Below are 27,354 nucleotides of genomic sequence, written 5' to 3'. Positions count from 1 at the left end.
CAATGCTGTTCAGTCAGTCGGGGGCCACACAGTCTGACAGGGGCAATGAGGAGTGAAGAGCGTGTACAGCACACACGCATACATGTACATGCCACATAAACGCACGTTCACTTACCAGATGGTTTTACCTAAAGGTACACACAATGTCAAAGAAATAGCTGACCCAAAAATACATTTAGTCATCCTTTACTCACCCTCAAATTGTTTTTAAATAAATTTGACTTTCTTTTTATTCTGGAAAAACTAAAGGACAAATGTTGAAGAATGTATCGGTCACTAGTTTACACAGACTACCATTCAAAGTTTACAGTTGGTAAGATCTCATCTCTTATCCTCCTCAAGGCTGCATATATTTAATGCCAAATGGTATCAGCCATTACTCAAATTTTCATTGTCACATTTTAAATTTGTGCCCAATAAACATTTCTTATTATTAGCAATTATTAGCTTATTATATTTACCATACAAAAAATGTTTGTCTACAATGAGATGAGGGTATTTTCTTGGCTGAACTTTTCCTTTAAATGACATGAAGAGCAAGTAATAAATAATCCAAAAATTATAAAATATCTCATTATAAAAGATAGAAATAAAAGAATTGCACAGAAGTTACTTTAATGGATTGACGCAGGAAACCATTGGCCCAACAGTTATTCATCATCACCAAATGACTTCCTTTAGGACACGAATGAGAATGTTATACAATTATTATTTTGTTTTCCACACAAGTCATATACCTGATTCAGAAGACCTGCTCTCAGAGTTGGCCGACTGCATCTCGGTGTGTAGGTTTGGCCGTGCAAGTTGAGAGTCAGATGGCTTGTGGGGGGTGATTATCTCAGGAGAGGGTGAGGTAGAAGTGGAGGGGCTGGGGCTGTATTGAGGGGCAGCCTGAGATGGTCTCTCTTCAAAGGTCTCTACTGCCCCCCGCTGGCATTGAGAAAAGGACTCCAGGGACTGCATGGCGCCAGTGAAGGTGTCATGGTGCCTCACTAGCTGACGCACCCACTTAGACAGGCCTGAGAGAAGAGGACAGCAGCATTTGACAAACATTTAACCACTCTACTTGACCGCTATTTTCATAACACACTACCACAGTACTGTCAATAAGTGTAGATTTTCAAGTAATGAATGTTTTCAACCAATCACTGTTACATGTAAAAGAGCAAGACCTTATGTACACATTATCTGGCCCGCAGCCCACAGTCTAACATTTCAAAACAGGTCATTATCTCCATCTAGTGATACAGAAATGGAACTACAGCTGGGTGAAACAATGTGACAATCGTTTTTAGCACTTTAAGACCATTTCTCATTTACCCGTGATATATTTGTTCGGGTTTGTCCTAAACCGGTCATCTACCAGTATGAGTGCCCCCCAGTCATTTCGATGCCAGTACCTATTAGGAAAACAAACATACTGTATTGTTATACCAAATTGGTCTTAAATATTAAGTTATTGTATTGCATAAATATCAACTCTTGTGAAATTCATGAGGCTCTCACCCTCCCGAGTGCCTGGTTTAATGCCCGGTATGCTTGAATCTCGTACCAGCGGCCACCAGGCAGAACCCCTCGTGACTTGGCATGCTTGTCATTGTACTTCATCTTCAGTTTCGACCTGCAATGCAAAAGAAACAATGACTTGGACAAAATTAGCCCATATAAAAACATTAAAACATAGAATTTCAGGTAGGGGTATAATAAAAATGTTCTCAAACCTTTTGGAATTTTTTTTATTTTTATTTTTTTAATGTGTGATTACTGGATGAGCATAACCAGCATGATATAGACTACTCTTTAAAAGGCTGGGGTCAGTAAGATTTTTTTGGCAACATAATATTTTAAGGACCAATTCTCACTCTTAACTAGTTTCTTATTAGCTTGCATATTACTAGCATATTGGCTGTTCTGTTTATTAGTATTTATTAGGCACATATTCTGCATGACCATATTCTAAATCCCTTAACCTAACCTCACACATAAACATAACTACCTTACTAACTATTAATAAGCAGCAAATCAGGAGTTTGTTGAGGGAAAACTCTTAGTTAATAGTAAATATGTGTTTCCCTATTCTAGAGTGTAACAGATTTTTATTTTTTATTTACCAAATTAATACTTTTATTCAGCAAGGGTACATTAAATTGATGAAAAATAGAGCTACAATTATAATGTTACAAAAGATTTTTTATTTTAAATAATTGCCGTTTTTTAAACTTTCTATTTATTAAAGAATCCTAAAGTATAATGATTTCTGCAAAAATATTAAGCAGCACAACCTTCTTCTTTCTTCTTAATAATAAATGTTTCTAGAGCACCAATTCAGCATATTAGAACTGTTTCTGAAGAATCATGTGACACAAAGGAGACTGGAGAAATGTCTGCTGAAAATTCAGCTTTCCCATCACTAGAATGAATTACATATCAAAATATTTTAAAATAAAAAACTGTTATTTTAAATTCAAATAAGAGAGTCCTTTTAAAAACATAAAATCTGACTCAAACTTTTTAATGGAAGTCTAAATTTAAATTAAATTTATGCATTTAGAAGACGCTTTTATCCAAAGCGACTTACAGTGCATTCAGACTATACATTTTTTACCAGTATGGTCTAAGCATAGAAATTTCCCTGACTTTTCTTTTTCTATTCTATTCATTGGCCTGGAAAAAAAAACATTTTAAAAACCTCTTTAGTTCATATTTGCAGGGTTTTCCAGGACCATGGAAACCCTGTGGAACTTCTGATGAACAGATTCCAAGCCTGAGCAAAATAAACAAACAGTATATCAGCGGTAAAGTAGTGTTGTAGTGGTAAATTTACAGGTCTTGTAACTGGAAGGTTGCTGGTAGTTAGGCTGGTTTAGAGCCAATCCTGAGGCATTGATAATTTTCTTCTTGTACAATAAAGATTTATTTTCTAAACTCGTAGACAGTATTGATCTTCACTAACTTTTATCAGAAGACCCCACAGGCCACACCTGGGAGTGGGGGCAGCTGCACCACCATCGTGCCGCTCATATAGAACTAATTAGATTAACACTGGCAGGAGGTAGGTCTGGTGAGCGGTGATCTGCAGAGGGCAAAGCTCCACTGAAGATGACACCCTAGGCCTGAAGTGCTTTCATACTTGCCTGCCCACACCCGCTGATCCATTGCAATGAGGCGGAAGAAAGAGGCCACCAGACAATAGGCATCTGCTTTGCCATAAAAATGCCAGGGAGGCATCCATCAATTTTCACCCGCTGCCCTCACGGTTTTAACGCTAACCTTTCTGAATTGACAAGTGAAAAGTTCAAATCCTGTCGGATGGGACAAGACGGTGAAAGCCTTAACTATTTGTGACAGGTACTGTGTTTTCAGATGCCACAACCTGTACGAGGGCATGACCGTTGCAGGTAAGGCTTGTCTCTTGTACACATCAGCTCTGCGGTCTTCCGCGATGTTCTCACACACTTTAATCAGGAATATTTAGAAACACATGGACACATTGACATACACATGGGGCTGAACTGAAGAGCAAACACTTAAGCATGACTGAATCTGCCATCTGATGCACAATCTCAATCTCTAACCCAGTGGAAGGGTTAAAAGCATCTGGATAGAGATCCTGTCGTCAACTAAAGGCCGCTACCCTGAGGCGGACTGCCATATAAATCCAATCAGAGTCTATTTCACTATCAAGGCCCTTCACCTCCCAGTACCACGCCAACACTCAATCTGACATGACAGCTTGCATATGTGAAAAAGCCAATTCCCGCTGCTAGCCAAATCTCCTCAATGTGCAAGAAACTGCAAGCTGGAAGGGATTACATAAAATGTCAGGAGATAGCCGACTCTCACATCAGCTTCAACCTCTTTACCTGTTCATCCTTTAAAACAGACATTTGACTAAGAGGCATGCATTGCAGCAGAGCGGAACACAGCCGCTGTCGTGCTTGTCACCGAGATCTTGTAGCCTGCTGTCTGTCCGTGTTAGGAAACAGCAGAGCTGATCTCACTAAGAGTCCTCAGCTCTGCAATTTAAAGGAAAATCAGAGAGAAACGAGACAACATTCCACACAAACCTTTACAATTTAACACACTTTCCATCATCTCACACAAGCTGTTCATTAGGCATCGAGACATGGCATCAGCTGGAATAGCCATTTTACTGGCTTTTAAATCTGAGATTATTTTTCTTAGCGAAATAAAACATGTTCCTTCCAGTTTTTATGTTCACCAGAGGCTATTTTTATGTGTGCACCATCGGCTTAGATTGCAATGCCTTAGATTGTTTAAAGTTCAACTTTGACCTTGCTCCCAATAACGGAGTAATAAAAGCGATACTCTCATTTTAGAGGTACTTTAATAGGTTCTCTGTCTATCTGGAAAGACTGTGCAGGCATCCACACAACAGGACCTCTACTCTGACTAGACAGTCAGAGTCACAAGTCAATGAATTCAAGCATGTGTACCATTCTGAAAATTTGAAACAAACAATAATGAAACGAAATCTATATTTGTACATTTTCTGAAAAAATCTGGGTGGCTCCATGTGAGTGCCAACGTAAACATTAATGTGCTTGTTAGACCGGCTTATAGAGTAAACAATGCACACAGTAAATAGTGTCAGTGTCCACTCTTTAATTTGCATTTAATTTAACCAAAAGTGACAGCAAATAATTCAGTGTAATAAACACTATGTTGTTTTCTACTATGTACAAAAACGCTGACTGATTGCACTGACACAGAAACCTTGCCCAGTCATTTGTGACTACCGGATTATTTATCATTCTGTAGTACCAATGGCTGCTAAAAATGATTACAGCTTTGACATCACAGCAATAAATTACAACTGTAAAATTGAAACAAGAAGTTAATACTTTTATTTTTAAATTCTATTCAAAAGTAACCAGCAAATATAATTTACATTAAACTTAATGGAAATGCATGAAAAATATTCACAAGCAATAGCCATTTCAAACAGAAAACATTTTATTTTTTACTTTTTCTAGGTCTGGCAATATCATCACAACACCATGTGGGAACCCTGTAAAAAGTACCGAAACTGAATAAGTTGTGTTGAAGAAGATTGTTTGCAGATAGACTTATTACCCAACCGAAAAATCATTCTCATTTGTCGGCGGCAACAGCCTCGTGGGCAGCGGGCCAACATATAAAACGGTTTGCACTTTTCAGGCATCCCGAGTTCGAGTCCCGGCTTGCGGACCTTTCCTGTTTTCACCCCCCCTCCTCTCCCACCTAGCTTCCTGTCTGAAATACTGTCCTGTCCTAATGAAGGCAAAAAATGCCAAAAATAAATCTTTAAAAAGTAGCAATGGCTCCAGAAACTCTTAATCTGTTTGGGATAAGAAAGAATACACCAAAACTCCTTCACCATCCATCATCTTTTAACCTACACTAGGCAAACGAGACAAAGCATCATCTGTGTAGATGGGGGAAGGTACTGAGGGGAAATTGATGACAGCAAACAGACACATTTGAGTGCTGTCAACCACTTCATGTGGCATTTGAAACAAGGACGAGCATTACGGTTGGCCAGGTGCACTAGAAAATCCCTGCCTCCTTACTCTTCACCCTCTCTGGCACATCAACTGACTGCTTGTCCGCAAAACAAGCCACATGATTAAAACCTACCTCAGAACCTTCCAAAACTCATACAAAATAGCAAACTCAATCGGCCTCCACTGAAGCAGAAGTGAAAAAAAAATCAAAGGCCTTCCCCAGAGGTAAGGGTACAACCACGCCAAAGGCTTCCACTAAGGTGAAGGGCTCGCAAGTGTCAATCATCTGTACATGTCCCCACGGTGACAGACCCAGTTAGGAGAGCTTCAACATACTCTGACAGCAAGGTAGACAGAGGGGGAAGCTTAAAGGTCAGGTCTATCTGCTAAGGACAGGCAAAACACAGAAAATCACTATTGAATTCATTTACGGATCACAGCAAGGTGGGAACTGATGTTCTGCGTACAAAGTAACTTTTGTAAGACATGAACACATATAAGAGGACAAATTATACTTCAGGATTAAAATGATGATGAAGAAAAGTGAAAGTTTTAATAAGTTTATAAAAAGATTAGGAGAGTCTAGCAAAGTTACTCTCTAATGGGAATCTCTACCATCAGTTCACAGCTCATGAAGCCACTTAAATGGTGTTGAATCATCTTGAACCACAAAAATCACATCCAGTTGACTAGAACAGCTACTAAAGCAATACACTTTATAGTCACATTATAGTGACATTACCAAAGTTATGGGATTGGAATTATGTAAATAAGATGCCATGTTATTACAGAATTCCATTAATTAAATCTACTATTTTTGATTGATTTGAACATGGCTCATCCATGAGATCGATTACAAATGAGAAACTTCATAGACATGCCACATACAGTATATGCAATTATAATTGTGATATGCTTTTTTTGCAGACCGTTACCTGCAAATCTTTGATATTGGGGAATGGGATACCAATAGTGACCACTGCTCTGGCATTATCATCAGTAAAGTCTAATCCCTCGCTAACCTTCCCTCTGCAAACAGCAACCAGCAATGCTCCATCTGGGAAAATAAATCATAATAAACACAGACAACACATTTAAACAAGGCATTTGGAATGAATCACACTGACCTCTGTTTTCACTGTTGGCAGCTGTTCCTCTGATGGCCTCGTAGTATGTCTGCAGCAACTCATCAAAATCTCCCTTGCCACCACCACGTGGCTCAGTGATCACAGTTTTCTGCTCCTCAAGCTTGTCCCACAGACCTGTGTTTATCCCAGCGGTCCCTCAGTTTATCTAACATCTTATAGAAAACAAAAATGGACCATAAATAAACTAAAAAAACAACAACAAGACTATCTGATATTTTTACTATGTTGTATACATTTAGTAACAATTATTAGGATATAATATTAAGTCTATAATAATATGCAAGTTAGTTCACTGGGGCACTATTCTGATGCAAGATATTAGTGTAGAGTAACAATAGCAGTGAGCTAGAAGGGTAAACAGGGATGCTTTTAATAACAAACATAATGAAAACCAAATTCTGGAATGCAAATGTCTGATTCAAAACTGCAGCATTCATGTGGCCCCCATTAAAATAAGAAAAAAGACTCAGTTGAAGAGGAATGTAATGACCCTGTGTTGCCCAGTAATTCATAGTTTAATAAATACAAACCTCCTGTTTGCACTGTAAACATTGCTGGTTTGGACCTATTTTTATTTTTATTTTTACGAATAATGGAATACGCTGCTTAGCTAGATTACATTGTACTCTAAAAGGCCTGAGAATGAAACATCACAGCAAGGATGTTTCTCTTCTGCCTTCTCTCTAGTTCCCATTACTGAGAGCAGATAAACTGCAAGTTCAAACTGTTCATAATAAAAATCACTGTTAGAGTGCTATTGTTAGTGCAAAAATGTCAGTGACTCCCAAAGGGGAAACACTGATCTAAAAGCTCACCTACTCAGGGGGCAACTCTTGTCTCTGCTGTACGCATTTTCCTCTTGAATAGGCATGACTTTACGATCCAAGCAAATCTTCACTGGCTTGGAAATGTGTTAGAAGGGTCAAACAAAAGTTCTGCTTGTGATCAGCAAAAAACTTTTCATGACTACAGGAATTTGTGGCTTCTTTCAGATAAACAATAACATAAGGACTGGAGGAGTGCCTCAGGGCTCAGTATTAGGATCATTATTATTATTAAATCACCTGAGGTGGCTGAGACTTCTGCACCATGAAAACAATTTTACACACTGATGTTGACTGAAGTGAAGCAAGCACAATGTTTCATCAGGTCTGTGATTATAGGAACAAACAAGCCACTTATCTTCAATAAAACATGACACTTGTGCTGAAGATACAACATCAACTCATAAATGTCACTGTTTCAAAGACTAACAGCAAACCAATTGTCCCTCATTTGCTGCAAATCCAATATGAATAAAAGATTAATTATTAATGCGCTCTCTCAGCAGAATGCCCACATTATACACCCTGTACCTGGAGGAAATTTCTGTTTCTTCAGATTTCTGAGGAAGAGTTTATAACAACAGGAAAATGAGGAAAACATGGATACATGGATGGTCTTTTTTGATTGATACAACTGATGGGTTTGGAAGCACTATTCGGCTTCTTGAATACCTTAAGTGTCAACGTTATTAATTTGTGCCAGGTCTGAAGTGTAACCTGATGATGACCTGAGGGTAACCTGATAATAAAATAGTGGCCCTTAAATTACGGGGACACATGCAAGCACAAAGACTCCTTGTATAAACTTGTTGTTTATATTTCCAGAGCTGTAATTTGTAAGCCCTTATAAAAGCGGGCGAAATACAATACAGTGCCACTCCAGGAGTCCCTTGGCTCAAAGGGTAATGGTCCTAATGCTTTTATCTCACAGACACTGTGAGTAAATATCACTCTATGTCTGCTTCTACGCAGTCATTTCATTACAGGCACATTTTCCAAATCCCTCATCTTGACAGACCAGAGCTGTAGTTTAAAAAAAAATCAAAAGATGAGCCAGTCAGCAGTAAGGTAGAAAATCAAGATTATCACCAGCTGTTTAATTCTTAAGACTCATTACAGACTTCACATTTTTCAAGTTTTGAAATTAAGAATTGGCTCCTTTTTAATTTGTGAGATGCAATTTAAATTAAATTGACCACAGGAAGATGAACTGAAAGTTTATGCAGATGTTAAATATGATATATTAAATACAATTTTGTATACCCATGTATCCATATTATCTCTTATCTATAGTATCCCCCTACCTACCTACCTACCTACGCATCACATCTACAGTAATTATCCATCCATCCATCTTATCACAATTATTAAAACCTTGCAAACAAGGTTTTAGTGAACATTTCAATTTTGTCTTGACAATTTGCATATTTAGTTTTACTTTCTCAATCCAATTCTGAATAGAATATTTGTCTGGTATTTGAATTTGTATTACAAATTAATTAAACTTAGATTAAACATTTTCATGTATACAAAACAAATGATAGCACTTCACATTTGATCTGTCTAAAAAAACAAAACAAAACAAAAAAAATAAAACAATGACGGAATAAATGGACAGGATCCAGTGCTGCCAAATGAAATTAGCCACTGGAAATGTGCACTTGTGTTTTAAGATGTTTTGGACAAGGAATGGGAGTTTGTGGGGGTGGTGGAGATGAGCACATGGCCTTCATGCCTAATTCATAGGCATTATCTGACAAGAGCAGCGCTGTTTCCACAGGGCCTAGACCAGGACACAGCAGAATGAAAATGTCAATCTGCACACTTGGCTGAGGCTCAGGTGCACAAACATGGCAGAAGTGACCCTACACCCATCCCTCTCTGAGGTCAGTGACAGTGCCATCAATCAGATGGCATGCTCAAAAAAACGACACATACACACTAGTACCAAATAAGCTCCAACAAATGATAAGAAGCATTTAACCTCATGTCGTCATTAAATTGTGTACATCTGGAGAATTACTGCTTAATCTCAGATTAAAAAAGGTTTAAAGTACTAATATAATGATTTCCAATGATAATATTACAGTGAAGTGTGAGAGTGCCTGACAACAAAGTACAAGGCTACATTTAACCTTCAGTATGAATGTATGAAGTGTATGCAGCCCCATTTCTAACACCTTGTCTCTCACACTGCTCCTTAGGGCTGGGAGCTCACAACAGCATTGACCCACTCTCATGTCTTATTCAAGACCCCGTTACAGCAGAGTTGAATCTCACATCTTCAGAACTCTCCGGAAAACTAGCATTATCAGCAACAGATCAACATTAGACACATACAAATTGTCAATTATATTTATTAAGAAGTGACAGATGCGATAACAAAATAAACAAAATTAGGGCAAGTGGCATGTCAGTGGGGTTGATAAAATAACCATCTTAATCTGAGTGAATCCTTACTCTGAGAATAATCAGACTGTTGGTGTATATATATAAATGTTGTTCCCCTTTACAGTAAAGAGACAAGGCTCACATCTCAGAGATGTCTGCACAAGAACAGGTTAACATTTAAAGAAGCTGTTGATCAAAAAAAAGTGGAGGGAAGACTATCCAGCGAAAATCCGCAGGCGCAACAAAAGATGAATAATTCATTGTTGTTAGTCGACTAAATATATGCATCACCATGCTAGATTAAGTCGACTGGATGCAGTTCTCTGAGGGGACGTTGTGGCGAGGTGGCATTGTGAGGCACAACTCTGTGCATTCTCTCTCTCTTGCTCTCATTTCCTCTGCCACCTACACTGCTCTTTATCTATTTTCCTCCAGTCTTGACGCCATTCTATTATGTGGCAACACATTGCTGTTTTTTTTTCTTTGCAAAAGTCCTCTAAATAATGGACACACTTGGTTGTAGTGTGGCATAAATGAAACATAGGGCCCTGGTGGTGGCAGGAGAAAGTGTGTAGCTGTTGTAAATAATTCAGCTGTCAAATATCAGTGACGATGATCACTCCAAGGACGGAGCAGAGTGGAGCCCCTGCCACCTGCCTGCAAGCACCCACACTCTTCAGCGCTGACGCGGAGCAGGCCATTAGTGTGAGGCCAACAGTGAGAACTGAAGTCCACAGATAAAGAACAAGATCTGTTGAAGTATGGATCTGTTGTTATCTAGTTGAGAGCTATAGCTGGAATAAGGGCTTGCCTCACTAATGGACAGCTTAAAGAAAGAGAGTTACACACTTTTCAGTGGTGTGACAACATAGCACATAAAAATTTACTTTAATACACATCTGAAACCAAGTGATCAATGGACAGAGTATGAGCAGAGCAATCTCACTACCTCCAGATAATAAGTTAACTTTTGAATTGTCCGAAAAAAGAAACGTCAGTGGTGGGATTCAGGACTGCTGCTAATATATGGGCCATATATTTAAAAATATAAAAATTAAAAAAAAAAAAAAATTATTATGTATATACAGTATATATATATATATATATATATATATATACACACACACACACACACACACACACATACATATATGTGTGTGTAATTTATAATAAAAGTAAAAAACATTAGATTGTTAAATAAATAAAGAAATACAGTATGCATCTCCGCAATAGAAACCACTTAAATCACATGTGCTATAGTTCCTTTACTGATACTGCTGAGACTTTAGCCAATATGCTGAGAGGCCTTGGGAGCTCATGGCCTACGCACTTTGACTTTGAGAGGATGCAAGTTGTAAAGATACATCCACCAACCCCTCCTTTTCCACCTCAAGCGCCAGGCGCCAGCTTAGATGATTCTTCACACAGACAGGTTGGCGACGTCAGTTCTAATGGCCCTTATCTTAATCTGCTTTAAAAGCATCCTGCGTTTCCACAAGATCTTTTCACCTTTCCTAGCCCACATTTAATAAGCAGGCCCTCCCAGCTGTTTAGCATTCTTGTCATTAGGTCATGCCAGAAAACATGGAGCAATGTGGTTAACAGGGTCCAACTGAGACGGGATAGAAGCCGCAAAACCATACCTTGGGAACCGTAAAGAGCTTGCGTGTCTATTTGTATGAGTTATGAATGATATTGTTGAGGGTCCTGAGGGTGGTACTGCACAATTGGTGTCATGGGAAGAAAAATCAAGATCAGACACACATAATGTACAAATGGACCCTCAAACTCCACAAACACCAAACAATCAAAAGAGTCCCTAAACTGCTCAAACCACCACAGTCTCCAATGAGTCCCTAAACTGCTCAGTTTCCAGATTAAATTTTAATCCACATGGAAAATTCATACATGGACATGATCTACAATAGGGAATTTATGTGGTCACAATATAAAGAAACTGGTTGTTGTGTTAAAGTTGGGGAAGCATACTATGATCCTGATATGCTAAATATATTGGATGAAATATATTGGAATTGTACACTAAATTTAGATCAACATAAAGATGTACACACACACACACACAAACACACACACACACATGCAACCACATACACAAAAACACACACACACACACACACACACACACACACAGATATTTAAGAAAGGTAACCATCCTCTCTGAGGGTACATCATGACAGGCAGCTTGAATAGGGCTGAATTATTCATGAGCTAAACATATCAAACAATGAGGAACAAAGTATTTTTTAATGGGTTTCAATAATTGAAACTGTTACCTGAAAAGGGATACAGAAAAACCGCGAGCCAGCACTCAAAGGTTCCGTTCATTATCCATAATGCATTACGGCTACATATGAGCTCATATGGTCATCGTCTGACCACTGCTATTGAATTCTGAAGCAGTTAATTTTTGTGTTATGGTTTAGTGGATCCTCTACCGGAATGTCAGACAACAACCACAGTCCTACACAGCATGCAGATTATATTTTTATAGTATTTTATGGAAAGCATCAGCATGTTTACAGTAATGCAAAGTTGTGGTCTCTAAGGCCTCCCAGTGGCAGCTTTGCAGAGCTACAGTATCAGTTTGACATGACTTACAGAAAAAAAGCAACTCATGGTTCAGAATCGTATTGCCATTTTATTTCTGGTTTATTCATGTCTTTAGCACTAATGGTGCTACTTAATTTGATACTTAAACTTAAGGATTTGAACAAACTTCCAAGTATGAGCAATAGTGATGCTTACGTTAGCAGGCGGCACTAATTGTAGAGAATACTGACTGTACATACCTTGTAGGATGGCAGGAAGCAGAGAACCCCTCGACTCACTGTGTGGCACACTTTCAACAGCAGGGCCCCTACTTCATCCTGGAAGGCAAATGTCTCTGCATGCTGAAATGTGGCGCAAAGTTTACGACCCTGAGGCCCTGCACCAATTGTACCGACCCAGACCTGCAACATAAACAAACACACACCTACTATCCAACTCAGAAAGAAATGAACATTTCTATTCAGCAACGACACATTAAATTAATCAAAAACGACAGCAAGCACATTTATAATCTTATAAAAGATTTCCATTTTAAATAAATGCTGTGCTTTTGAATTTTATCAAAGAATGTGTAATGATTTTCACAAAAATATTAATATTAAAATATCTACTGCTGACCTGTGACTTGCTGATGACGTGATTCGCTTCCAGTTGGATGGAGAATTTGATGCCCAGTTCAGAGGAAAAGGAGCCCATGGGAGAGAGGGTGCCCGAGGTCAGCACGATACTCCGCACTGAGTCGCTCAGATCTGAAAATGCCTGTAATGACACACATCACCAGCCATGACATCTTACGATTCATACTCATACTGACATCATCCAAATGAGGTTTTAAAAGTACTACAGCAAGAATAGTTGCTCTCACCACGGCAGGGTTGAGGCACCAAAAGCTCAGGGTGTGCACCAGAGTTTTGGTGCGGGTGCTCTGTCGGCGACGTTGGGGTCGTGCAAAAAAGCCTTGAGCATCAGGCAGGTCCTGCTGGGTGGTCCACATGAAGCTCTGTTGGAGGGCCACACGGTAATCATCTGCAAACCTGTACATATATATATATAAGAAAAATCAAGTAAAACTAACAGATGAATGATATATATATATATAAAAAAAAAAAGAAAAATCAAGTAAAACTAACAGATGAATGCAGAATAACTAAATGGGTTTATGTGGCTTACTAGAGCATGTGCTAGAAGATTTAATCAAAGCTTTTAAAAAGACAAGGATTATCAAGTACACTAAAATACTTTGGATTTATTTGGCCATGAAGTTTCCTGAAGACTGTGTCTAATTTCAGCAACCCTCACTGTACTGCGACTTGCAAGTATGAGAGAATTAGGACAGTGATGTTTTAATAGCGTCTCTGATTTAAATATCTGTAGCAAAAAAATTCACTTTTTTACTTCTTGCAGTTTATTTTGAATTTATGGTTCCTCTGTAAATTTTACACATAAATGTTGTCGATTTTAGGAGTACACCAGCATAAAAGATATGGACTAGAAGCCATAAAACTTCAAATGTGATTTCAAGGGGTCTTTAAAAATCACTGCCAAAAACCTTTTTAGAAATAGTAAGGTAAGAAGAATGATGGGTAGTTTGTGATAATGACCTGCAATTTTGTCTGAAAAGAAATTCCAGCACCATAAAGAGGCTTTTGAGCATTGACTGAGTGTTGGAGCTGATGGTGGGAACCTGCACCGTGTCTTCTCTCCCGTTCACTAGCCCGATCCGCTCCTCCTTCTCCAGCACCGCTGCCAGGTTTTTCTACCAAGAGCAGATAAAAAAGTAGACAGACTGTTAGTATACTCCTTCTGGTCAAAGCGGAGGAAGATACATGGAGGAAGGATACCTGTAGTAAAGAGAAGGTGTCTGCAGTTATGCCAAGGGCATGGAAGATGCCAAGAATCTCTGTCCCTGTCCAGACCTTGCAGGAAGACTCATATTCACGCTCTTCCAAGCTATTGCAGCTTTCCTGCACCCAGCTATATAAATGTAAGGAAGCAGATATAATTAACTAAAAAGAGCAATATTTGGACTATTAAGCAGATCTCCGACATATTACTCATGACGAAGCAGAATATGGATATCCCACTGCCTATGATGAGAAATTTTTGGAGAAAAGATGGGCCATACTTGGCAAGGCTGCAGCAGAAGGCTAGCAGAGGCCGGTGTTGATCACGCCGAATGTTGTGTGTCACCATTCCATCAATCTCATCACGTGCCAGCAACAGCTGAGCTTGGTTCAGAGTGTAACTGGCACTCTCACGGGCACAGTCCTCTATGTTATGAGCCTCATCCAGCACCACAATCTGCTCCTTCAGATTGATTTCCATCTGGCAGAGGAACAACATGACAGTTATCACCATATGGATAAATACAGTAATCATTCAAATATCCTAACAAACGTGTCATCAACCTTATTTAAAAACTTCAACAGACTACTATAAAATAAGGGTGGTTAACAGATTTTGTTAATGTTTTTAGTTTCTCAAGTCTGCATTTACTTGATCAAATATATAGAAAACAATCATATTATTACTTTTAAATTAAAAATATCTGGTTTTAATCTTTTTATTTTTTGCATTCCTGCAGCTCAAACAAATGGCACTAGCAACACCAAGATCATGGGTTTGCTTAGAAATTTATGTAAGGTCATGTAAAGTGACTTTACACAAATTCATATAAAGTGTCTGCCAACTGCTTAAATGTCCATTTTAAAATGTCATTTATTCCTTTGATGGCAAAGCTGATTTTTCTCCAGGCTTCAATGACACAATGTCATATTCTAATATGATGATTTGGTGCTCCATAAACAATTGTATCACCAATGTTACCAATTAACATCACCAATGTTGAAAATGTGTTGCTTGACATTTTTGTGTAAACTGTGATGCATGTTTTTTCTGGATTTTTATTTATTTGGTGAATAGTATAAGAAAGTAAAAAAATAAATAAATAAAATAAATAAATAAAATCATTACAAATGTCTTTTTTTGTCACTTTGATATAATTTTAATGTGTCCTTGTTGAATAAAATAATTAATTTCTTAGTGCATATAAGAAATGTACTGTATTTATTAGGGATGCACTGAAATGTAACCGAACAAAATGAAACACTGGGCCAAAGGCGGAATACCGAACATGGTTTTTCAAGTTTTTTCCCACCATTGTGTAAATTAAATAGCCCAAATGTGCTTTTTATTGTTTTGTCTTGCTTTTCAAAGAAAAAATCAATTACAAAACAACTGATTTTTTTTTTTCATAGGTTGCACGTATCGCATTGTCACATGCATTGTAAAAATTCATAAAAACGTGACTGAACAACTGACGAGTAAACACAGATTTTGACTTTGAGTTTGAACCCTAGTTAACAAGCAGAAAGCGCTGCAAGTTTGTGCAGCACTGTCAGAATACATGCAATTAGTGCGTGTATTAGAAAACATAACGTTCTGCAGTTTATTTACTAATTTTTAAAGGCCATTTCCGCTTCATCACCCCTTCCTTTTCTCATCAATGACATGCGATGCAAACTTTCTCTCACTGTTGGTGCACGTAATGATTTTTGCGTCTTACACTTACACATACAAACACACCCACAAAAATTACATGCATTAGTGCACATAAAGACATCGCACCTCTCACTCTATGCTGGTTGCTATTTGATCGCGTCACGTCATTGTACGGTACAATTTATTTGGTCTTTTCACTTATTCGGCCGAATAATTTTGGTGCATCCCTAGTTTTTATACACATCAAAACACTGTCTAAAAATGAAAATCATTTTATTTGTTTTTCTGGAACAAAGAAAACTAATTTTTAAATCTATATAAAGAAAAAAATATCTACTAATAAATTTAAAAAATGCAGTTAATTACATTCTACATATACTGAAACTCAGATTATATAGTAGTTTATGCAATGAGGCTTACGCTTTCACGAATGAGGGGGTCCAGCAGATAGTTGTAAGGACAGAACACGATGCAGGCATCTTGCATGAGCTCCCGAGCTGCGTAGTAAGCACAGGACCGCAGCTTACCACCAAGACGCACAAGATCTTCAATGTCCCAGGCATGATGTAGCCCATGAACCCACTGTAACGTGTTCTGATCACGCATTTTATGCACATTGTGGTAGTACCGACATGACAGACCCTGAAAAGACATGAAAATATTTAAACAATAATAAATGTGTTTTTTATACAATTATTTAGGCAGGTGTATCCCTGCAGAAAAGAGAAGCATCTGTGCATGATTTCGTGATTCACTGGAACCTGTAACATGCTGCTGAAAGGCTGATGGCAGCTTCCAGCATACATACTCAAAGAGGGATTAGCCATCAATGAGAGCACGGGATAAATGTCAACCCGATCGTGCCGTTTTGATCCTCCTGTCCTCCAACTCTTATGAAGGTGACGATGGCACTGCTGAGGGGTGTGCGACCTAATGACAAGTGTCTGAAAAGCCTATGCTCTTCAGCCATTCAGTAAGGCAAGGAGAGCGGAATAAAGACTCATAAGAGGACACAAGAGATGGGGCCCCAGGGAGGCTGAGGAAAACGACAACTCATTCGGGGTTGCAGGGTTGTCGGCACGGTCTTCCCCTCTTTCATGTGCAGGGGCGCGACACAGTCGAGAGGTGAGTGGACACCTGTGGTGACAGCATAATAGGTATCATTACGCGGGCCGCCCGATGGTCAGAGACTACTGGAACAAAGTGCGTTTGAAGCCTTTGACAAGGCTGCACAACAAAAAAGGTCTGTATGACTGATTGGGGATATTATCGCCTGTAACTGTTCTCCACAGCTTTAGTGACGGAGATTAAGTTTGTGAAACCTTAAAGCAAGGGTTTGCATTTCAGGGTCGCCAGCTCGTCTTCTTTTCTTACGACAGTGTTACAGTGAAAGGAGAAGAGGGCTCACAGAATAAGTGGCCACACTTGCTGTTTAGCCTGCAGGCCACTGTGAAGATCAGGAAACGAGGTGTTTGGTTCCACAGTAAGGTGTGGGTCAATCTCCGTTCACAAGATCCAATTCAAGAGATTCAATGGCTAACAAATTCATGATGAGTTGATCACTACTTACTGTAGGCCCAACACTCAAAGATGAACAGGGTAGAGGCCATGACCTGTACACTTATGTAGGTGGTCAGTGGAAATGGTGAGTGCATGGGTTATCTTTTGCTATATATAAACACCATTATCATACATAAATCTAAAATGAGACCATTCTAATAATGCACCACAATTTGGACCACCAAAACAGGTCTTTAAAATCTTCATTTAAATGCTGTTTGCAGCCAAAGAAAACAGGTCAACACCGCAGACAGAAACTGTTAAGGTGTGTCCACATAACTGTTGTTCAGTGGAATTTGTGGGTGAAATCTAGGCATTTCAAATTGGCATCTGCACAGTCAGGAATTTGAGTTGAGGGGGAAAAATCTCCCCACACAGATTTAGCAGCGGGTTCAAGTTGGTCACTTGGATTCACCGCACTGACAGACCTCTTTGGTTTGAAAGTAACTTTTGTATTAGCGGTGATTCATGCATTGAAGAAATAATGCTAATGTAACCATTTCCACCATTATTATTTAACACTACTTAACTCTTTGTTTGGTTAAAGTCACCATTGCATTGAACAACATTAGCATTATTAGCATAATATACAGCTGTACAATTTTTAAGTCGTTGGAACCAATATGTTTAAATACAAATGGCAAGAAGAAAAAAAATATGTTAAATATAATTAAAATATTCTAATATTCATAGAATATCTTCTACATATGAAAAATATTAAATATTAAATCAAAGTCAGTTATTCCAAACAAAGGTTAAATTTAAAATAAGCATTTTTAAATATCCATTATGCTTTTTAGGACTAATGCACCCTGAATGTATGCTACTTTCATTTCACAGTCTTGAAATATAAGTGGAGATTTTAGGACAACCAAGAGAAAAAGATTCATTGGTGAGCTTTAGGTTTCTCTCTCAACACTAATATTGACAGAGTTCAGGGTTCAGGCCTTGGACTCAGTGAACCAGGAGATGTCTAAGTCTACTCTCTTTTATCCCTCCGAGAGGCTCTAATGATGACAGATGAATGAAGAACCTGTGCTCAAAGGTGGCTGCAGTGTCACATGGTGTAAGCTTGGAAAGGGCCGACTCACGTTCTTGGCCTCCAGCAGCTCCTTGCAGCGCTCGTTGCGGTTGGCATGAGGCACCACTTCGGGATGGACACAGGTGTGGTCTCGGCTGGACAGAATCGTCATGGGCACGGTGGAGTAAAGCGTCCGTTTCAGCTCCCGTGCGATCTGTGTGATCTGTTTATGAGTACGAGTGCCGAAGAAGATTTTTGGGATCTTTTTCCTTCCGCTTCCCTCTTTGTCTTTATCGTTATCCTTGGATTTTTCAACTGTTTTCTCTCCTGCTTTGAGGTTGGCGCAAGGACAGAGTGAACAAGACACAGGAGACTGTGAAATACAAAAAAAGAAAAACAAGTCAAGCAGAAACATTACAAAGAGAAACAACCTACTTGAAGCAATGCTACAGCCCTTGTTTGTCCAGCTCATGAAAAGGCTTTTGTGTATGCAGTCATATAGATAATCATTCACATAGCAGGCAAATGCTATAAGTCAAGACAGAATGACCCCAAGCAAGACTGTAATTTTAGACTGTGCCATTGTTCATGCTACTGGCCCCTCTGATTGGATCTCTTTAATTGCAGCTTTCACATAAAGGGCCATGCTTGCCTGCAGCCAGCTCTAGTGGTGAAACTGATCTTGAGGAAGGTATGAGCATTTTAAGTGTCCCACTTTCCCCTCCATTCATGGGAATGACACACAACTCATGCGTTACACAGCTGGTGTCAAGCAGAGAGTCACTGCTTTATTCTGTGGGAGAAAGCAGCATTGTCTGACTATTGAAATACTGCATGCATAAAACAAGAAAAGCTTGTGAAGTGTTAAAATCTACAGTACTGAACTGCTATGCCTGGAATATATAATAATGGAACTGTTATATAGGAACTGGACAGAGTCAATATTTCTTCACCTTGAGCATTAGTGGGCTTAATCTTTCCTGGTATGTTTATGGATCAGGTTTCTAATCATTGCCGATAGGTAGGAGCAAATGGAATAAGCAGGTTTTTTTATTTTTATTTTCTGCAAAGATTTTAGTGGGAAAAAATCTGCAGAATTCTGCCGAATGGATTAAAACACAATAAACTGATAAAACAATACAGTTCAGAAGTTTGGGGTCAGAAAGATTTTTCCAGAGAGAAATTATAATTTTTATGCAGAAAGGATTAATTAAATTGATCAAAAGTGAGAGCAAAGGCATGTATTTATGTTACAAAATGTCCTTTTGAACTTTTTATTCAGAATACTGAAAGATCACAGTTTCCACAAAAATATTAAGAAGCACAACTGCTTTTAACATTAATAAAGAAAACTGGAGAAATGGGTGCTGAAAATTCAGTTTTGCCATCATAAGAATACAATTTAAAATGTATTAAAAACTTTAACTTTAAATTGTAATAATATCAATATCACAATTTTACTGTATTTTTGATCAAACAAATGCAGACTTGGTGAACATAAGAGACTTAAAAAAAAAAAAAAAAAAAAAAAAAAAAACTACTACTACTACTACCACAAACTTTCAAACAGTAATGTACATATACTTACAAAACGTATGTTTACATTAAATAAATTAGTAAATCTATCAGGGTGAAAGAATTTGTAAATGGCAAATAGAAAAATATTTTAAAAATCTATTCAAAAGCCTACTTAAAGTTCAAAATAAAATGTTGCTTTTACAAGGATGTGTGTACCAATTTTTTCCCCTCTCAACAACAAGATTTTGCCCAGGCATGAGTGACTGACAACTTTTGTGTGTGTGTGTGTGTTAATTAATTAAAAATAAAACACACACAAAAATCAATCAATCAATACTATTAAAAATGATTTACATAATGCATGTAAAAAATTATTGTATTCATTGTTTTTGAACTTTCAGTGAGCGTCAGATGGTGGCAAAGGTAATCTAAATGAGCATTTACAATTAAATATATTGATACCAATAAATAAAATCTCCTATATCAGTCTTCCTTCAGTCCTTCAAAATAACAGTTGCTTCTTTTCTTTTCCTAAGAGTGACAGTAAGATTATCCCTCATAAGCAAATGCTAAGTCACTGTGTGTGTTACACCGTCACATCAGGGATCAAGCTGTCCTTTAGCCTGCACTCCACTGAAGAGGTCCAGCTCTGGTTACCCAAGCTGCTTCTCAAACATTGTTTGTCATTAAATATTACAGTAAGTGAAAGAATGGAAGCGAACGTGAGCCTGCCTTGCAAACTGTCCCCCGATGGGACAAAGACCAGTGCCGACTTGCTAAATAAACAGAGAGCTGGCAGCAGCTAAGGTTGCGACTTCGCAGCAAGAGTTACAGCCCTACTGATCACCTTACCTGCTGCTGCCACATTCAATAGGCCAGTCCAAGTATCCTGCCTCCTATACCGAATAATTACTTATTCATCGCAGTGGGGAGAGAAAGGGCTAATTGTGAATGGGAGGCCTTGTCAGCAGCCGTGCAGGAAACAGCTGACACAAGGGTATCCCTTACATGCAGCCTGCAACAGTTTTCGGCCCCTCTCACTACCGCACAGCAAATAAGACACCCCTGGAATGCAGATAACAGCCTCCATTGGCCGAACCCGTCGCCACAGACACATTCAGGCAGAGTGGCACATTCTTTCATGGTGAGGCCCTGGTATCAGTGGAGCAGAGAGGTACACCTCAGGCCGCTCCAGACCTCAACAGTGGCTCCTAATAAAACAGTGTGTGGCATTGTGTAGGAGCGTTAACCCAAGCATGCTGTTCCAGTCAGGGGGAGACACCTGCAGATGCATCTAGCAGCTCATTGCTCTGCTAAGAAAATGTGGCCATTGTTCTGGCACTAAAAAATGTGCAAGGATATTGAGAAAAGTGTCTTTGGGTTTTTTTTAGAATCATTGGTGTACAATGACAGCATTTCACAGCTCTTGTGGGACCTAACTGCTAGTTACAGTTCAGGGCCAGCACACATACTACAAATACATAAAATGAGCTGCTGGTCACTATATGGTGTATTTTACCATAATGGATATGTGAAGAGTAGAGTAAGTAAATATATTTTTTGTGTTTCCCAAACCAGAACAAAACATTAACAGTTCCAGCATGTGCAAAATGAAAGTGAGTCTGGGAAAAAAAAATTATAATATAAAGTGCAACCAATGAAGCCAAACACTGCCAAGAGAATGACTTTTAGGTCCTGGTTCTCTTTAATGAATCAAAAACATCCAACGCTACTAGTGTAGTCCGATTCCCGTGCTAATGACTATAAGCTAGTTATTTTAGTACATCAAACACATTGAGCACAACCAATGAAGCCAGATTCCAAAGTGACTTTTATGAACCGGTCCTTTAAAATGAATTAAAAACATACAGCATAACTAATAAAGTCAGATTCCCAAGCAAACGACTCTTATGAACCAGTTGCTTTTAATGAATGAAACACATGGAGTGTGATCAATGAATTCAAAACCTTCTCAAGTGAACACCTTTTATGAATTTTTTTTATTTTTTATTTTTTTTATTAAAAACATACAGCACAAACGGTAATGTCCAATTCCTGAGATGATGACTGTGATTCACTAAAAACAACTAGCCTGTAAAAAACATACAGTGAGAACAATGAAGTAAAAAAATTCCCAGGTGAATGACTTTTATAAAACAGCTGTTTTAATGTATCAAAATCATACAACTCTACTTGTGAAGTCAGATTCCCGAGCAAATAAATTTATGAGCCAGGTGTTTGTAGTGATGTAAACACAGACTACAATCAATAAAGTAAAAATTTCCCAAGTGAGCAACTTTTATGAACCGTTTACTTTTTTTTTAAGGAATCAGAAACATACAGCACAACCAGTGAAGTATGATTCTTGAGCTGATGATTCTGATTCACTGAAAACAACCGGCTCATAAACACATATTACAATGCGACCAATGAAGTCAAAAGATTCCCAAATAAACAACATTAATTAACAGTTTCTTTTTAATGGATTTCCAAAACATTCATAGCAACTAATAAAGTTCAATTCTCATGCTAAAGTTGTTTTATCTAATCACAAATACATAAGAATTAGATGCAGGAGTCTATAACTTACTCAGATTCAAATAAATCTTTAGTGGTACCATTAAGAAACCAGAATTATTGAGACAAATCAACATTAGAACTGGAATTGTTAAATTCCTACGTGAAGAGGCAGAGGACTCTACCATGTACTTATCAGTTAGTGCTGAAAAAAACATCATAAGAGCTGGGTTCGTTCTGTTAGACAGTGGCATTTCTGTTTGCCAGGTGAGGTGTGGAGAGAGCAGCTCCTGTGTTTGAGATGGTGAGGCTAGATTATATGCACTCTACAATGACCCTGTGGTGGAAGATGCAGGCCTGAGTGTGAGCGGGAACAATGGAGACTGCATTTCAACAGACTGACTCTGAGAGCCTGACACCTGAGAGACTGAAATCTCACACTGTCCGCCTGCCTGGGCCACTGCACCCTCACCATACAGATGGACAGAGAGAGAAAGAGATAGCGGGCGAGAGACAGAAACAGCGAGTGAAGCATTTTCAGTGAGGTCTTTACTCCCTTTAGCCCTCCTGATAGCTGCCCCGGAGTGCCCCCACCCCCACAAATCCCCAATCCCACAAAGCACCTGTTTATCCCCAGAGCGCCGTAACCAGCAGGTGAACCCCATTCAATATTTATCCCAGGCTTTCACAGATCACTGCCAAGCAAGGCAAAAACCTCTTAATTAAACTGGAGCTCGCTTCAAAGAGCCCATTGAAGATGTCAGTCAGCACTGGCAGGGGCCGAGAACGGTGTCAGGTGAGAGTGAAACCTAAGGCCTGCTTTCTCTTCTCCCCCTCCACATAACACACCCATCAGCCCGCCCATCAGGCCAGGGCCGTCCTCCTCTGTGACAGTCCACCAATCTTGAGGAACGCATAGCACAAGTCACTCCTTTTCCACTGTGTCAGTTGTAAGCAATATGTCCTACAGTGTGACAGGACGATCACGCTGACACCAATTCTTTTCACCACTGGCCATGTGAATACCTGTGGTGTTTGTTACATTAGATCAGATTTTCTAAGAGGCCTTATGGAGTACATGGAGATGCTAAGCTGCCCTACATATCAGCCTCTCTCAAAAAAACAAACAAACTATCTTCATAATAACACTTCGTAACCCCAGATTAGGAGGATTTCTGCTTGATGGAAATGATGAAGTGCTAATTGTTTATTTAAGGTTATCAAAGCACGGATAAAGGGTCAGGAAGATTTCCAAAGTGCAATCCAAAAGGCCGGAAACCTTCCCATAAAGTCTATAAGCTAAAACAAATCTAGCATCCTCAAACGTCTATAAAACCCTGTTTTGCATTCTGTCAGACATTGCTTTGGCGCCATCCGATTTAGAATGAAAGCAACTATGTGTGCATACATTTAATCTGGAGTCATATGGCTTGTTGTGGCACAGTACTAGTCAAATTATAGTAATTAAACAGAGATTATTCCTGCTTAGACACATAATTAAGTATCCAACAGCAGTGCGAAAACTCCCCACAATAAATCCAATAATATCACCACGAAGCTTTGAAATCTCAGTTTTGAGCCATCCTCTCCTGCCACCAAGTGGTCAACAATAAAATAACACAACATCAATTAAATATTACATTTTTAAGATGAATTAATTTATTTAAAATTAATTATTACTAAATAAATTAAATACATGTATTAAATAAATTAAAATTAATAATCAATTAATAAGTATACTGTGTATCATAATATTATTTCTTTAATAACATACCATTCCAGTGGCATCCTTGGTTAAACAGCTGAAGTAAGGATAAAGGGATAATGCAACTAAAAAGGACAATTCTGTCATCATTTACTCACCATCATGTTGTTCCCGTATGATTTTCTTTATTTCGTGGAACAAAGTTATTTAAAGACTTAAAGACAAGTTATTTTGAAGAAAAAAAGTCAAACCATAAAATTGTAATTTTTAGATGAACTGTCTCTAAGATTTTCTATGTCGCTTGGTTGAGAGGGTAAAAGAAAAAAACAAAAACAAAATCAAACCAAAAAAATTTACATTTATTGGGCGAACTATCCCTTTAATGGTACTGGATGATGAAATCTGGAGAAATATCAAACGGTGCTCCCCATAACTATTTTTGACACTATATTACATCATAGTCTCCCAATAAAACATGTGTCTGAGGTGCACTCACACAACACTGTGGCTGCGACTGGCAGCTGTCAGCTCTGGCACCACTGTTCAATTCCATGGTCCAACTCTGAGCCCCAGGAACTGGTCTCTCCAGATGCTCCTCCTCTCTCATCATCATCCAAATGTAAATCACTCCTCGCTCGAGACATCTTCGCTTGCTGCTCTGTGGAAAGAAAAAAAACTAAGCGTGATGACAAGACTCAACAAGCCGATCAATAATGTCACAGGAATAGAAGCTGTTTGCAGAAGTACCTTCTGCTCTGTGCCTGGTGTACGAATGCGCTTCCCGTCAATCTTAAAATCATCATCTTGTTCTCCATTGGAGAGAGAGGCCTGAATTTTCTCAGAGAGACGGGAACACAAAGTTGGCTTCCACGGCTGGTCACTTCTGACTGCTGAAACAAGAAAGCACACTCAATGAAAACAAACAACAGTAATTTATCATGGTGTTTTATGTTTTTTTGGGGGGTCAAAATGCTTACCTTCTTTTGAGAGAGGGGTTGTAGCTTGAGCAGAAGTACCTTCACGAGGAAGATCAACCAGAGGTGGTTTAGATGCTGTGCTGCTGAAAGTGGGGTGTGCATTTCGGTTATGGCACACACACTGACATGGTGTAGCCACTTCTGGTTTCTTACAGTCAGCCGAACTAGTGCCTGCAACTGGTTCCTTACCTTAATACATGACAAAACCAACAAAATGGAAGCTATTGATTTAATGCTGTTTTATAGAGTGAAGAGTTAATAAGAGCTTATTATCACAGAAGTCATAGACAGATTAGCTTGTCTCTGTAAAGCATAACAGAATATTCAGTTCGGGGTCTTGGATATTTGACATGAAATGAAAATTGTGGTCAATTTGTGGTCAAACTTTTTTCAGCAAGGATGCATTAAATTGATAACAAACCGACAACAGTCTTTAACATTGATATACATCGGAAAAACAATAAGTTATAAATAAGTAACAAATAAATTTTCTTCTCATCAAAGAATCCTGAAAAATTTCTCATTTCTGAAGGATCATGTGATACTGAAGACTGGCAGCTGAAAATTTGGCATCACAGGAATAACTTACATTTTAGATTATACTAAAGTAAAATAATTTTTTTTTTTTAATTTCAATAATATTTTACAATGTCACTGCTACTTTTGCAGTATTTTTGATCAAATTAAACAGACTTGGTAAGCATAAGAGATTTATTCCAGAACTATTAAAAAATCTTACTGACCCCAGACTTTTGACAGAAGAGTTTAAAACTTGTTGAAAAGATTTCTAGACATACCAAACTGTGCTTGCTGCCATGCGAGGGCCGAACAAAGCAAAGAGCGAGGCTCTTTCCCACTGCCAGTAGGGCTCTCCAACAGACAGTGCTGCCCATTGTTAAGTCCACGAATGATCTAAGAGAGATAAAAACATAAATGACAGATATCAATCAAAACTTTCGGGTCGCCTGGGTGAGGGGGTCTGAAGTTGAAAGACCCGAAACCCCCTATGACCCCAGGTACTATCACTGATGATGTGTCCAAGAGTGCATCACAAGGTGTATGTAACAAACATTGACTATAAAACACAAGAACGAATCTGTAAAACACAAGTACAACAGATCTTACTGAGTTCATCATGGCTAGCTGAGATGGATAAGCTTTGCAAGGGAAGTTTATTTTCACCCCTCCTATGGTGTACTCCACTGGAGCCGCAGCCATTCTGTGTCTTTCTGTGTCCAATGGAGGATGTCACTGTCTGAGGATACAATCATTAGAGTTCCAGGAGTCTGGAAAACTGGCTTCATTTGACAGCTCTGAGTTAACGTTACCTAAATTAATTGTGGATAAACACTACATTTACACCAAGTTTGGCTGAAAATTGATCATCTAAACTGACTGATTATTTCGGAGTCGGACTGCGGCAAAACAAACTAACGTTACACGAACAAAACCGAACTGAAAAAAATATTTTTTACGAACCAATAAAGAATCTGCTTAATTTCATCTAAATTCATCTTATGTACACGGGAAATACTTAAACTGAAACTTAACATGACGGTAAGAGAGGTCTGCTAAACACGATTCAACCAGCAACAGTGGAATAAAAGAGTGCTTTAAGGTTATTTTCTGCTACTCCTGCATATAAACAGCACATGTAGATTACTTCATTTACCTCAAGAGTAATCAAGAGGAGTATCAGATGGATTACTTCACAAAGAAAAGATGAATTTTTGACGGGGTTAAAAGTAAGTTAGCTGTGTAAACAAAATAAGGCACAAAAATGAAACTCCAGCGCAGCAGCGCAAAACATGACGTCCGTACGTCAACGTGACGTCCGCAGTCAAAATAAAAGACACTTTACGTCAATTTATTATTATTTTTTTTTTGTAAATCAGGAATGTGAACATTATCACATATTCCAGTGATTTTATTTATTTATTTATTTTTTGGTCTGAAATTTAGAGAACAATTATTATATATACATTTGGTAGCAATCAAAAAAAAAAAAAAAAAAAAAAAAATTTTCATTCAAAAACCAATCCAAATAGTGTCTTGCCTGTGAGGATTTAAGGTGGATACAGATTACTCATGTGATTATGAAACAAAACAATGGA

The 27,354-nt window shown here is 38.4% G+C and overlaps 1 protein-coding gene across 1 annotated transcript in view; it reads right to left on the bottom strand.

Annotated features, from left to right (window-relative positions):
* Positions 1 to 26,977, bottom strand: part of LOC109070277 (Fanconi anemia group J protein homolog) — a 28,259-nt gene extending 1,282 nt beyond the window's left edge. The window contains 20 exon segments of the mRNA XM_042771657.1: positions 738 to 1,019; positions 1,321 to 1,420; positions 1,507 to 1,618; positions 6,441 to 6,564; positions 6,635 to 6,779; positions 6,781 to 6,807; positions 12,681 to 12,842; positions 13,060 to 13,200; positions 13,307 to 13,475; positions 14,043 to 14,197; positions 14,283 to 14,415; positions 14,567 to 14,766; positions 16,363 to 16,584; positions 18,594 to 18,896; positions 24,760 to 24,921; positions 25,011 to 25,153; positions 25,241 to 25,429; positions 26,038 to 26,152; positions 26,366 to 26,491; positions 26,913 to 26,977. Coding sequence (XP_042627591.1) covers positions 738 to 1,019; positions 1,321 to 1,420; positions 1,507 to 1,618; positions 6,441 to 6,564; positions 6,635 to 6,779; positions 6,781 to 6,807; positions 12,681 to 12,842; positions 13,060 to 13,200; positions 13,307 to 13,475; positions 14,043 to 14,197; positions 14,283 to 14,415; positions 14,567 to 14,766; positions 16,363 to 16,584; positions 18,594 to 18,896; positions 24,760 to 24,921; positions 25,011 to 25,153; positions 25,241 to 25,429; positions 26,038 to 26,152; positions 26,366 to 26,458 — 2,977 coding nt within the window. The 5' untranslated portion in view covers positions 26,459 to 26,491; positions 26,913 to 26,977.
* Positions 26,978 to 27,354: the final 377 nt, after the last annotated feature.

The sequence above is a fragment of the Cyprinus carpio genome, chromosome A15 (assembly GCF_018340385.1).
Source record: "Cyprinus carpio isolate SPL01 chromosome A15, ASM1834038v1, whole genome shotgun sequence".
NCBI classification, from domain to species: Eukaryota; Metazoa; Chordata; class Actinopteri; order Cypriniformes; family Cyprinidae; genus Cyprinus; species Cyprinus carpio.
The sequence above is the reverse complement of the archived record's forward strand: the minus strand, read 5'-3'. Positions and strand labels throughout refer to the sequence as shown.